Source organism: Melanerpes formicivorus, unplaced genomic scaffold (genome assembly GCF_026170545.1).
Source record: "Melanerpes formicivorus ecotype bairdi unplaced genomic scaffold, bMelFor1.0.p_v2 SCAF_171, whole genome shotgun sequence".
Taxonomy (NCBI): domain Eukaryota; kingdom Metazoa; phylum Chordata; class Aves; order Piciformes; family Picidae; genus Melanerpes; species Melanerpes formicivorus.
Genome location: NW_027142523.1, coordinates 282767 through 295702, shown reverse-complemented (window position 1 = coordinate 295702; position 12936 = coordinate 282767). Strand labels below are relative to the sequence as shown.

The 12936-nt window shown below is 64.3% G+C and overlaps 2 protein-coding genes across 3 annotated transcripts in view; one reads left to right on the top strand and one right to left on the bottom strand.

Moving 5' to 3' along the window:
• The window catches only part of PAPSS2 (3'-phosphoadenosine 5'-phosphosulfate synthase 2), a 47735-nt gene extending 41712 nt beyond the window's left edge, over positions 1–6023 (top strand). Inside the window, 4 exon segments of the mRNA XM_068169207.1 lie at positions 1021–1289; positions 1913–1993; positions 1995–2143; positions 3473–6023. Of these exon segments, the coding sequence (XP_068025308.1) occupies positions 1021–1289; positions 1913–1993; positions 1995–2143; positions 3473–3611 (638 nt within the window). The 3' untranslated portion in view covers positions 3612–6023.
• A 4640-nt stretch (positions 6024–10663) lies between these two features.
• The window catches only part of ATAD1 (ATPase family AAA domain containing 1), a 32321-nt gene continuing 30048 nt past the window's right edge, over positions 10664–12936 (bottom strand). For both annotated transcript variants that reach the window (XM_068169206.1, XM_068169204.1), the window contains exon 10: positions 10664–11553. In XM_068169206.1, coding sequence (XP_068025307.1) covers positions 11433–11553 — 121 coding nt within the window. In that variant the 3' untranslated portion in view covers positions 10664–11432. The remainder of the gene's footprint in view (positions 11554–12936) is intronic.

Sequence of the window (12936 nt, the reverse complement as noted above, 5' to 3'; positions counted from 1 at the left end):
TGTCCTCTGTGGGCATCACCAGGCACAGGACCAGGAAGTGTTCAGCCTCCTGCTTGTTTCCTCCCTGGTAGGACACAGAGTCACAGCACCCCAGCATCATGGGGCTGGAAGGGACCTAGGGAGAGCATCCAGCCCAACACCCCCCCCCACACCCCCCTGGCTCCAGCAGGGCACCCACAGCAGCTTGCCCCAGCACAATGCCCAGGGGGGGTTGGAAGATCTCCCCACCAGGAGACTTCATAATCTCTCTGGGCAGCCTGCTCCAGGGCAATGGCACCATCACAGCAAAGAAGTTTTCATTTCTGAAGGCAAATGATGTCCTGGGGTGCGTGGAGAAGAGTGTGGCCTGGCTCCAGTTCTGGGCTCCCCAGTTCCAGAGGCAGGGAAGTGCTGGAGAGAGCCCAGGGCAGGCTGGGAAGCTGCTGAGGGGCCTGGAGCAGCTCTGGGAGGAGCAGAGGCTGAGATCCCTGGGGCTGAGAGCCTGCAGAAGAGCAGCCCCAGAGGGCAGCTGAGCAATGCTCAGCAAGAGCTAAAGGAGCTGTGGGGGGCAAGAGGCTGGGGCCAGGCTCTGCTGAGTGGTGCCCAGGGCCAGGCCAAGGGGCAAGGGGCACAGAGTGGCAGGCAGGAGGTTGGAGCTGAGCAGGAGGAGAAAGTTGTTTGTTGTGAGGCTGCTGGAGGCCTGGAGCAGGCTGCCCAGAGAGGTTGTGGAGTGTCCTGGTGTGGAGAGCATGGGCTGGGTGATGCCCATAGGTCCCTCACAACCTTTCCCATGCAGCTTGGAAGGCCCTGGGGTCTGTGGAGCAGCACCAGGACCTGTGGGGCAGTGGGAGCTTGGGGAGTGCCAGGCGGTGGCAGCCTGGGGTGTGCTGGACAGTGGCAGCAGACCAGGACGTGCAGGGCGGTGCCAGCCTGGGGCGTGCCGGTCGGGGCGTGCCGGTCAGGGGCGTGCCGGGCGGGGGCGTGCCGGGCGGGGGCGTGCCGGGCGGGGGCGGGCCGTGACGGTGCGTGTGTGCCCCGCAGACGCCGTGTTCGCGTTCCAGCTGCGGAACCCCGTGCACAACGGCCACGCGCTGCTGATGCAGGACACGCGGCGCCAGCTGCTGCAGAGGGGGTACCGCAACCCGGTGCTGCTGCTGCACCCCCTGGGCGGCTGGACCAAGGACGACGACGTGCCGCTGGCCTGGCGCATGCGGCAGCACACGGCCCTGCTGCAGGAGCGCGTCCTGGAGCCCTCCTCCACCATCGTGGCCATCTTCCCCTCCCCCATGCTCTACGCCGGCCCCACCGAGGTAACGCCGCCCTCGCCGGCCAGCTCTGACAACCACTGAAGGCTCCCTTCCCTTCCCTTCCCTTCCCTTCCCTTCCCTTCCCTTCCCCTTCCCTTCCCCTTCCCTTCCCCTTCCCTTCCCCTTCCCTTCCCCTTCCCTTCCCCTTCCCTTCCCCTTCCCTTCCCCTTCCCTTCCCCTTCCCTTCCCCTTCCCTTCCCTTCCCTTCCCTTCCCTTCCCTTCCCTTCCCTTCCCTTCCCTTCCCTTCCCTTCCCTTCCCTTCCCTTCCCTTCCCCTTCCCTTCCCCTTCCCTTCCCTTCCCTTCCCTTCCCTTCCCTTCCCTTCCCTTCCCTTCCCTTCCCTTCCCTTCCCTTCCCTTCCCTTCCCTTCCCTTCCCTTCCCTCTCATTCCAAATTCCTTCCTTTCTTCCATCCCAGTTCCTTCCTTCCTTCCCAATTCCTCCCTCCCTCCTCTCCCACTTCTTTCCTTTCTCTCTTCCCAGTCCCTCCCTTCCCAGTTCCTCCATTCCCAACTCCTTCCTTCACAATTCCTGCCCCCCTCCCCAGTTCCTCCCTCCCTCCCTCCCCCGGCCGCCCGCCGGGTCACTGTGCCGGGCGCTGATGCGGGCCGCGGTGTGCTCGGGCAGGTGCAGTGGCACTGCCGTGCCCGGATGGTGGCCGGCGCCAACTTCTACATCGTGGGGCGCGACCCCGCGGGCATGCCCCACCCCCGACACGCAGAAGGACCTCTATGAGCCCACGCAGGGGGGCAAGGTGCTCAGCATGGCCCCGGGGCTGACCTCGGTGGAGATCATCCCTTTCCGGGTGGCAGCTTACAACAAGGAGAAGAGAGCCATGGACTTCTACGACCCCAAGAGGTAAGGCAGCAGCAGCCTCGATGCCTCCCCTCCTGCCATCCCCTCCAGCCTTGCTGCTGCTCCCCTTCAAGCCAAGGACCTGTGAAAGCCACCTGCTGTCCCCTCTGACAGCTGACCCCGTGGCAGCGGTGGGTTGCACCACACTGAAGGGTAGGGGGCTGAACGGTAAGGGAGGCTCTGCAGGGGGACCTGGCCAGGCTGCAGCCATGGGATGAAGCCAATGGGATGAGGCTCAACAAGGCCAAGTGCTGAGTGCTGCACCTGGGTCACAACAACCCCAGGAAGGCTCCAGGCTGGGGCAGAGGGGCTGGAAAGTGCCCAGCAGGAAAGGCCCTGGGGGTGCTGGGTGGCAGCAGCTGGAGAGGAGGCAGCAGTGCCCAGGGGGGCAAGAAGGGCAGCAGCAGCCTGGCCTGGAGCAGCAATGGTGTGGGCAGCAGGAGCAGGGCAGGGATTGTGCCCTGGGCTGGGCACTGAGGAGGCCACAGCTTGAGTGCTGCCTTCAGCTCTGGGCCCTCCCTGCCAGCAGGAGCTGGAGGGCTGGAGCAGGGCCAGAGAAGGGCAAGAGAGCTGGGGAAGGGTGTGGAGAAGAGGGCTGGGGAGGAGCAGCTGAGGGAGCTGGGGGGGTTGAGTGTGGAGCAGAGGAGGCTGAGGGAGACCTCCTTGCTCTCTGCAGCTCCTGAGAGGAGGCTGCAGCCAGCTGGGGGCTGGGCTCTGCTCCCTGGTAACCATTGATAGGACAAGAGGGAATGGCCTCAAGTTGCCATTTGGGTTTGGGTTGGAGCTGAGGGGAAACTTCTTCCCTGGCAGGGTTCTCAAAGCCTGTCACAGGCTGCCCAGGTGGAGTCCCCATCCCTGGAGCTGCTTCAAAGCTGCAGAGCTGTGGTGCAGGTTTAGCCCCAGGCTTGGTGGAGTTAGAGCAGGGTTGGACCGGGTGCTCTGAAAGGCATCTGCCAAGCAGAACAGCTCTGTGGCTGTGTGACCTCTAAGCAGCACACTTTGGGTACCAAATGCCAGTGCAGACAGAGCCTCTGGCAGCCGGAGGGCTCCAGCTCCTCTGGAAGGGGAACCATAGCATCACAGCATTGTCAGGGTTGGAAGGGACCTCGAGGATCATCCCGTTGCAACCTCTCTGCCACGGGCAGGGACCCCTCCCCCTGGCTCAGCCATCCGCTGCTGCTGGCACAGCCAGGCTGGAGCCGCAGCGTGGTGCTGCCGCCGGTGCCGGCAGGGTTCTGTCTGCGCGGCGGTGGCTTCGGTGCTGGCCGGCCCGCTGCTGTGGGCTGGCCCTGGCCAGCGGTGCTGATGTGCCCCTGCCTCTCCTTGCCCCAGGCACGAGGACTTTGACTTCATCTCAGGAACACGCATGAGGAAGCTGGCTCGGGAGGGAGCAGACCCACCCGAGGGCTTCATGGCCCCCAAGGCTTGGAAGGTCCTCACTGAGTACTACCAATCGCTGGAGAAGAATTAACTCTGCTGCTGCTGCTGCCTAGCAATGCCTGTGTTAAGAGTGAGCCATGATTGGTTCCTCCCCCACGACACAGATCAGTTCCTTCCCCCTGCTTTGGCTTTCCCCCACTAATCGCAGACACTCGGAGCCTGCTCCTTCTGCCCCCGCAGCCACCAGGAGTGTCCCCGTGGGGCTGGAGGGGCAAGAGGGGCCCTGTGTTCCCAGCTGAGCCCAGCACAGCCTGCAGAAGGGCCAGGTGGGTCGCTCTGGCTGCCCAGAGCTGGCACCTCTGCACCAGGCTTTGTCCTCTGCGAGGAGCAGAGTTGAAGAAGTGCCTCTCCTCCAGCCCTCTCCTGGCGCTGCCACAAGCTGCCAGGCTGGCAGAGGGGCCCAAGGCCCTCAATCACTGCCCTCCTCCAGCCCATGCCTTAAGCAGAGGGTTGTTTTTGACACCCTCTCATTAACAGGATTGGTTTTAATCAGCCTTGCCCATCAGTTCCTGGTGGCCAAGGCAACTGTTCAGGCTCCTTCCTCTCTGCCTCCTGCGTGGCCTCTCGCCGTCCAAACCAAACCTGGGTGAAGCATTGCTGGTGCTCCACGTTCAGCTTTCCATGGGGGCTCTGCCATGGCTGCTCACAGCCTGGTGGACCTCTGGGCTAGGGAGAGCTGTCCTGGGAGACACCATAAGCTTGGGAGATCTCTGAAAGCAGAGCTCCATCGACCTGAGGGCAGCAGGATGCTGTTTGCAGGCTCTTGTGGGAGCTGCCCGGGGGGGGGGTGGTTGTATCCCCATCCCTGCAGGTCTGCCAAGGAGGCAGAGGTGTGCTGAGGGCCATGCCCCAGGCTTGGCAGAGTTAGAGAATGGCAATGGCTGATCTGAAAGGGCTTTCCCAACCAAAGCAGGTCTGTGGTTGTGTCCTCCCTGCCCTGTCCCTCTGCCCAAGCTCCGCTCACCCCCGGAGGTGAACCAGCAAAACCAGAGCGAGGTGGGCCGCAGCCCAGGAAACCAGGAGAGTGGACAGCAGGAGAGTGTGGCTCAGATGCTTGCTCTCATCTCTACCCACAGCCTTGACTTCCTAGCTGCAGAATGGTGGTGCTGGCTCCAGCTGAGAGCCAGCCAGAGGGTGGTGGAAGGGTCTTTGGTTCCCCCCAGCCACGTGGGTGCTGCTGTGCCAAGGGTGATGGTGCCAAGGCCAGAGCCAGTGGGCAGTGCTGCTCCCACCTCTGGCTGCTGTGTCCTTCCTGCAGACCTTTCCCCCAGGGGCTGTTTTCTCCTCCCCTCAGCATGGACTTTGGTGCTGTGCCTGAGGCTGTTCTGCTGACTGGCAGCTCTTGGGGTGACCTCCGGCAGGGCTGAGCAGGGTCACTTAACCCCAGAGCTTTCCCTGCCCTCGGCTGGGTCTTGCTCTGAGCAAGTCCTGCTGGCACTGCTGTGAGTCTCGCTGGTGGCTGAGGGTCTGAGCCAGCGCCCTGCACACCAGGGAGCCCACAGGCTTCAGGGCTGAGGGTTGGGGAAGCTGAGAGCAGACAGCTCTGCACCCCTTAGCTACCACCCATGGCAGCAAGCCGGGCTGACGATTGCTGTGCTCACCCTTCCGCCCCAGGGGCAGCCAGAAGGTGTTGGAAGCGCAACGAATCAGCTGCTCCTGCTCTGCCGCCCCTGCTCTGCCGCTTTGCTTTGAGTCGCAGCAGCTCCAGAGCAAGCCAGCTGCAGCTCCGCGCTCCGGCAGGGCAAGCCAGCTGCAGCCCAGCCAGCGCCGGCCGCCGCCGCCGCCCCCAGCCCTCCTCTGTGCCTGGCAGTTTTCTCGCACAAAAGCCTTCTTTAATCCTTGCTCAGCTGCCTGGGGGTTGGGTTTTTTTTTTGGGGGGGGTCGTTTTAAAAGTACTTTTAAAGTATTATGATACTTGGAGCAAAGAGCCCAAAGCTGAGATGCAGCTGGGGGAGACGGCAGGAGCCGCGCTGGGAGCCGAACGCAGCCCAGCAGCCTCTCTCCCTCCGGAGCCTCAACCCTGTGCTCAGGGCCCCTCGGGGGAGGGGAGGAGGGGGCACACGCTGCAGGGAAAGGCGACCCTCCCGACTGGGACTGCAGCCTTTGCCAGGGGTGAGAAGGGAGATTGCGCCTGGAAATCACCAAAGAGCTGGGACCCCCGGGACCCCCCCGGCCCAAATGGCTCCAGCAAAGCACAGCTTGGGGCATGGGCAGCCCCTGCCCCAGCCCGGGGCGCTGCCTGCCCCGCTCCCAGCCCCGCTCAGCGGGGAGGGGGGCAGGGGAGGAGGTCTGTCTGTCTGTCTGTTTGTTAGTGTATTTATTAAAGACATGAGACTGGGCCTTGTGCCTCGACTGCTGCCGCCGGGGATAGTAACATACTGTGTGAAGCTCCAGGCTCTGCTGCAGGAACCTCCCCTTCAGAACCAATAAATGTTTATCCCCCCCCCGGCTCTGCTGTGGCCTTTCCTGGGGTGGGCAGGGACCCACAGGCACCGGTGGGAGCCGGGGCAGGGACAGGGCTGCGGCAGTGCCACAAGCACAGCTCCTGCCCAGCACCCCCAGCACCAGCCTGGCACATGCAGCAAGGCCAACCCTGCAGCCTCTCTGCATCAGCAGCCTCAACCCTGCAGCCTCTCTCCTTTAGGAACCTCAACCCTGCAGCGTCTCTCCTTCAGGAGCCTCAACCCTGCAGCCTCTCTCCTTTAGGAACCTCAACCCTGCAGCGTCTCTCCTTCAGCAGCCTCAACCCTGCAGCCTCTCTCCTTTAGGAACCTCAACCCTGCAGCGTCTCTCCTTCAGGAGCCTCAACCCTGCAGCCTCTCTCCTTTAGGAACCTCAACCCTGCAGCGTCTCTCCTTCAGGAGCCTTAACCCTGCAGCCTCTCTGCATCAGCAGCCTCAACCCTGCAGCCTCTCTCCTTCAGGAGCCTCAACCCTGCAGCCTCTTCCTCAGCAGCCTCAACCCTGCAGCCTCTCTCCTTTAGGAGCCTCAACCCTGCAGCCTCTCTGCATCAGCAGCCTCAACCCTGCAGCCTCTCTCCTTTAGGAGCCTTAACCATGCAGCCTCTCCCTCAGCAGCCTCAACCTTGCAGCCTCTCTCCTTTAGGAACCTGCACCCTGCAGCCTCTCTCCTTTAGGAACCTGCACCCTGTGCCCTTCTTGCTGCAGAGCTTTAGCCAAGTCACAACTCATCCTTGGCTGCCCTCTGTCTCTCTTGTGCTGTGCCATCAGCTCCAGCTGCTAAGCCCTGCAGCCATGCTCCCCTGCAGGGAGGGTGCTGCTGCAGCCTTTGGGTTCTTCCTGAGCAGCTGTAAAGGGGCTGTGGGTCACTGAGCTCACTCCTGCACCACAAATCCCTCATCACCTTTATGGCTTTGAAACTCCTCCATGTATGGGGGACTCCACCACTGCCCCCAAACAGCCTGGTGCAGGGCTTGACAACCTCCAAGGGGAAGGAATTGTTCCTTAAGTCCAGGCTGTGTCTCCCCTGGTGTTGCCTGAGGCTGTTTGCTCTTGCCCTGTCACTCAGCAGAGCCAAATCTTGCCCATCCTGCCAGCTTGTGTGATGGTGTTGGGGGCTCTTCACCTGCAGCTGCAGCTCTGGCACAGGGCTGGCTGCAGGCCTCTGGGCTGTGCCCTTAGTTCACACTCCCAGGGCTCCCAGCACCATTGCCTGCAGCACCCCGGGCTTCACCCTGGGCTTCACCCTGGGCTGCCTGGCTGCCACATTTCCAGGCTCCCAAGCACCAGCCAGGGAAAAGCTGCTCCTGCCCAAAGCAAGGCCAAAGCCCCAGCTGCATTTGCAGTGCTCCTGCACATGGCTGAGCAGCACAACCTCCAAGCAACCAAACCCCACATGCAGTGACCGGGCCCTCAGGGCTGCTGCCAAGCTTTCTGTGTTCCAGCCTGGCTGGGTCAGCTGCTCCACAGCCTGGGGCAAGTGAGGCACAGCCCACCCTGGACACGCTGTCTGCTGGGGCTGAACTGGCCCCAGACACAGGCTCTGGCTGCTGGGGGCATGTCTGTGTCCCCTCCTGCCCTTTAACCCCCTACAGAAACTCATTTCACCTGGAAATTGGTACAGCTCAGAGGTGGAGCCTGGCTCAGACTCAGCTCACCCTTGTGAAATGATGCTGGGCCTGGGCAGCTGGTCCCAGGGTCAGAGCAGAGGACTTCAGCTCAGGTTCAACAGAGTGTGTGCAAAGTCTGCCCTCAGGCAAGTTGAAATGTCACACTGGTGGGACCCCCTGGGTGCCACCCCTTGTCCTGTCCCTGGACATTTTGGAGGAGGTGTGCAGGGAAGGAGGTGCCTGGGGCAGAGGGACTGGAAAGCTGCCCAGCAGAGAAAGGCCAGGGGGTGATGGTCAGCAGCTGGCTGGAGAGGAGCCAGATGTAGAGGAGGAGGAGGAGGAGGAGGAGGAAGAGTACTGTAGAGATGCCTAGGAGGAAACAAAGACACCCAAGTGAGGGGGAGGGGGTGGGGGGGGGTTGGTTTTCCATGTTGGAGGAGATCATGGAATCAGAGAATGGTAGGGGTTGGATCATTGAGTCCTCCCCCCCTGCCAGAGCAGCATCACCCGGGGCAGGGCACCCAGGAATGCATCTAGGTGGAGTTTGGGATCTCTCCACACCAGGAGACTCCACAACCTCTCTGGGCAGCCTGCTCCAGGCCTCCAGCAGCCTCACAACAAACAACTTTCTCCTCCTGCTCAGCTCCAACCTCCTGCCTGCCACTCTGTGCCCCTGGCCCCTTGGCCTGGCCCTGGGCACCACTCAGCAGAGCCTGGCCCCAGCCTCTTGCCCCCCACAGCTCCTTTAGCTCTTGCTGAGCATTGCTCAGCTGCCCTCTGGGGCTGCTCTTCTGCAGGCTCTCAGCCCCAGGGCTCTCAGCCTTTGCTGCTCCCAGAGCTGCTCCAGGCCCCTCAGCAGCTTCCCAGCCTGCCCTGGGCTCTCTCCAGCACTTCCCTGCCTCCGGAACTGGGGAGCCTAGAACTGGAACCAGGACCCCAGATGTATCCTGACTAAGGCAGGGAAGAGGGTCAGGAGAACCTGCCTCAACCTGCTGGCCACACTCTTCTTCATGCACCCCAGGAGACCCTTGGCCTTCGTGGCCACAAGAGGACCTCACATGTTACTCAGTGGGCCCCCAGCACCCCCAGGTCCTGCTCCCTGGAGCTGCTCCCCAGCAGGTCTCCCCACCCCTGCCCTGCTGCAGGAGGTTGTTCCTCCCCAGGGGCAGGACCCTATCCTTGCTCTTGGTGATCCCCAGGAGGTTCCCTCTGCCCAGCTCTGCAGCCTGGCCCGGTCTGGCACAGCCTGGGGGCTGTCAGCCTCTGCTTCCAGTTCTGTGCCATCAGCACCCTGTCCCTTTGCCCAGGTCACTGATGACGTTCAGCAAGACTGGACCCAGTCCTGCTGCTCACACCCCTCTGAGCTCTGCCCTTCAGCCAGCTCTCCCCCACCTCACTGTCCCCTGAGAGCTTCACCTGGCTGCTGGGCACCTCCAGCCTCCTGAGCAAGCAGCTCTCTCTGCAAGCTGCTCTTCAACTCTAGTCCTCAGGGGCAGGCACAAGCCTCAGCCTCCACCAGCACTCTGCCCCCTGGCACTTCTTGGCTGAGCACTCCCTGGCTCAGGTATTTCACGTTTCCACAGCCCCCTCTCCCCCCCCACTGTGTTGGAGCATTTCCAACCCCCACCCCCAGCCCCCCTCCTCTTCCCCAGGTGGCAAAGCATCATCCTTCCGAGGCTGCGTTTAAAGCCCTCCCCCGTGGCACCCAAAGAGGCAGCAGGGGGCCAAGCTCAGAGCTGCTGCAGCTGCGGTGCCCCAGCAGCAGGCTGCTGGAGGAGAGGGACAGAGGTGAGCAGCGGCCAGCAGCAGCCCCCAGGGCCGGTGGCCGGCTCCAGCTCCTCTCCATTTGGTGCCGCAGCGCAGCTCTGCTTCAGGCAGCCCCTGCCGAGCTGCCAGGCAGGGCAGCAGGCCCGGGGCGGGGGCCAGAGCACCGCCGAAGGCAGAGCAGCGCCGGGGCCAGAGCAGCGCCGAGGGCAGAGCAGCGCCAGGGGCAGAGCAGCGCCGAGGGCAGAGCAGCGCCGGGGCCAGAGCAGCGCCGAGGGCAGAGCAGCGCCGGGGGCAGAACAGCGCCGGGGGCAGAGCAGCGCCGGGGGCAGAACAGCGCCGGGGGCAGAGCAGCGCCGGGGCCAGAGCAGCGCCGGGGGGCAGAGCGGCGCCGAGGGCAGAGCAGCGCTGGGGGCAGAGCAGCGCTGGGGGCCAGAGCAGCGCTGGGGGCCAGAGCAGCGCCGGGGGGCAGAGCGGCGCCGAGGGCAGAGCAGCGCTGGGGCCAGAGCAGCGCTGGGGGCCAGAGCAGCGCTGGGGGCCAGAGCAGCGCCGGGGGGCAGAGCGGCGCCGAGGGCAGAGCGGCGCCGGGGCCAGACCAGCGCTAGGGGTAGAGCAGCGCTAGGGGCAGAGCAGCGCCGGGGCCGGAGCAGTGCTAGGGGAAGAGCAGCGCCGAGGGCAGAGCAGCGCCGGGGGCAGAGCAGCGCCGGGGGGCAGAGCAGCGCCGGGGGCAGAACAGCGCCGGGGGCAGAGCAGCGCCGGGGCCAGAGCAGCGCCGGGGGGCAGAGCGGCGCCGAGGGCAGAGCAGCGCTGGGGGCAGAGCAGCGCTGGGGGCCAGAGCAGCGCTGGGGGCCAGAGCAGCGCTGGGGGCCAGAGCAGCGCCGGGGGGCAGAGCGGCGCCGAGGGCAGAGCGGCGCCGGGGCCAGACCAGCGCTAGGGGTAGAGCAGCGCTAGGGGCAGAGCAGCGCCGGGGCCGGAGCAGTGCTAGGGGAAGAGCAGCGCCGGGGGCAGAGCAGCGCCGGGGGCAGAGCAGCGCCGGGGCCAGAGCAGCGCCGGGGCCAGAGCAGCGCCGGGGGCAGAGCAGCGCCGGGGGCGCACTCGTGTGGCATGAGCACAGAATTCACGGTGTGATCAGACAGCAGAACCCAAGCTGCTGCAAAACCCTCCTGCCAGGCCCTTCCCCACAGCCCTTCGCCCCCCCCGCGCTGGGTACCGCCCCAGGGCGCCGCTGCCGGCAGCAAGGGGAGCAGGAGATGGCTGAATCACATTTATTGAGCCCAAAGCCCTTCCCTCCTGCCGGGTGCGGCAGCTCGGAGCACAGGAGGGAGCAGAGGGGCTCAGGGCAGCCCCTGCACGGGGCACACAGCCCCGCGGGCCAGGCCAGCCCAGGCTGGCAGGCAGCAGAGGCGCCGGCACCCCCGGAGGAGGCTTCGCGGCAGGGCCCTCGGGGTCCCCCCCTGCTCACCCAAACCAAAACATACAACCCAAGCCCGGTTTAAAGGAGAGCCTGGGAAAGCAGACCTCGTCCAAAGGCAGCAGCACTCAAAGGCCTGAGCAGGGCACCGGCTTTCAAGTGGTCATCAGGAAGAGACAGAAATCAGAGCAAGCCTTCAGGCGGAGCCTGGCTGGAGAAGCAGCAGGGGCTCTGCCTGGGGGCTGGCAGGAGGAGCAGATGGGAACCGCGCAGGGATGAGCCCCAGCCTGCACCCCGCGGCCCCTGGCAGCCCCAGGCGTGGGCACAGCCACCCAGCCCTGCCCTGCCCCCGTGGGCAGGCTCACACAGGGCAGCCCTGCCGGGCCGAGCTCTGGGGCTGGGCAAGGCCTCCCCCTCACCCCCCCAGCTTCCAAGGACTTCGGAGTTGTGGTATCAAAACAATGCCAGAAACAGGTCCCCTCCCCCCGCCCCCCCCGCCCCTCCCTGCGGCCGTCGGTGTCGCTGGGGTTTTGTTTTGCTAATCGATTACAGAGGTGGAGCTAAAAACCACTGCCCCGGGAGGCCAGCAGGGAGCCGCTCCCCCCGCCTCAATCCAGGCTGACGTGCATCAGGACGTTCTGCAGCATGGCATCCTTCAACCTCCTCATCTTCTCGATGGCCCTCTGCAGGTCCTGCTGCTGCACCGGCCGGATCTCATCCTCCTGGTGGCTGCCAGGGACACAGAGGGGGAGAGGGGAGCGTGAGGGAGCCCTGCCCGGCAGCAGAGCTGTCCCCAGGGAGCAGTGCTGGGCCCCAGCCTGCTCAGTATCTGCACTGCTGGGGGACTCCATCCCCCTGGCCTCATCATCAGTGAGCTGCAGATGACTACAGCTCCCTGCAGGGAGGCTGGAGCCGGGGGGGGGGCTGGGCTCTGCTCCCAGGCCCCCAGCACCAGAACAAGAGGACACAGCCTCAAGCTGTGCCAGGGGAGGTTTGGGCTGGAGGTGAGGAGAAAGTTCTTCCCAGCCAGAGAGAATTGCCCTTGGGATGTGCTGCCCAGGGAGGTGGTGGAGTCCCCAGCCCTGGGGGTGTATAAGCAGAGCCTGGATGAGGCCCCGGGTGCCATGGTCAGATGGTGCTGGGGGGTAGGTTGGGCTGGATGAGCTCTGAGGACTTTTCCAACGTTATTGATTCTATGACACCGAGCTGGGGGCAGGAGTTGAGCTGTCAGAGGGTAGGAGAGCTCTGCAGAGGGACCTTGCCAGGCTGCACAGATGGGCAGAGGCCAAGAGGATGGCACTGAACAAGTCCAAGTGCCAGGGGCTGCACTTTGGCCACAGCAACCCCAGGCAGTGCTGCAGGCTGGGGGCAGAGTGGCTGAGAGCAGCCAGGCAGAGAGGGAGCTGGGGGTGGTGGTGGAGAGCAGCTGAAGAGGAGGCAGCAGTGTGCCCAGGGGGCCAAGAAGGCCAAGGGCATCCTGGCCTGCAGCAGGAAGAGTGTGGCCAGCAGGAGCAGGGAAGTCCTTGTGCCCTGTGCTCAGCACTGCTGAGGCCACACCTGGAGTCCTGTGTCCAGCTCTGGGCTCCTCAGGTCAGGAAAGAGGTTGAGCTGCTGGAAGGTGTCCAGAGAAGGGCAAGAAAGCTGGGGAGGGGTCTGGGGCACAGCCCTGTGAGGAGAGGCTGAGGGAGCTGGGGTTGCTTAGCCTGGAGAAGAGGAGGCTCAGGGGAGACCTTCTTGCTCTCTGCAACTCCCTGCAGGGAGGTTGGAGCCAGGAGGGGGTTGGGCTCTGCTCCCAGGCAGCCAGCACCAGAACAAGAGGACACAGTCTCAAGCTGTGCCAGGGGAGGTTTGGGCTGGAGGTGAGGAGGAAGTTCTTCCCAGCCAGAGAGATTGGCCCTGGGGATGTGCTGCCCAGGGAGGTGGTGCAGTCAGCTTCCCTGGAGGTGTGTAAGCAGAGCCTGGATGAGGCGCTGGTGCCAGGGTCTGGTTGATTAGTTAGGGTTGGGTGGTTGGTTGGACTTGATGATCTTGGAGGTCTCTCCCAAGCTGGGAGATGCTGTGAGCAGAACTCCAGCATGGAAAGCAGCAGCTGCCCCCTGAGGCCAGCTGCAG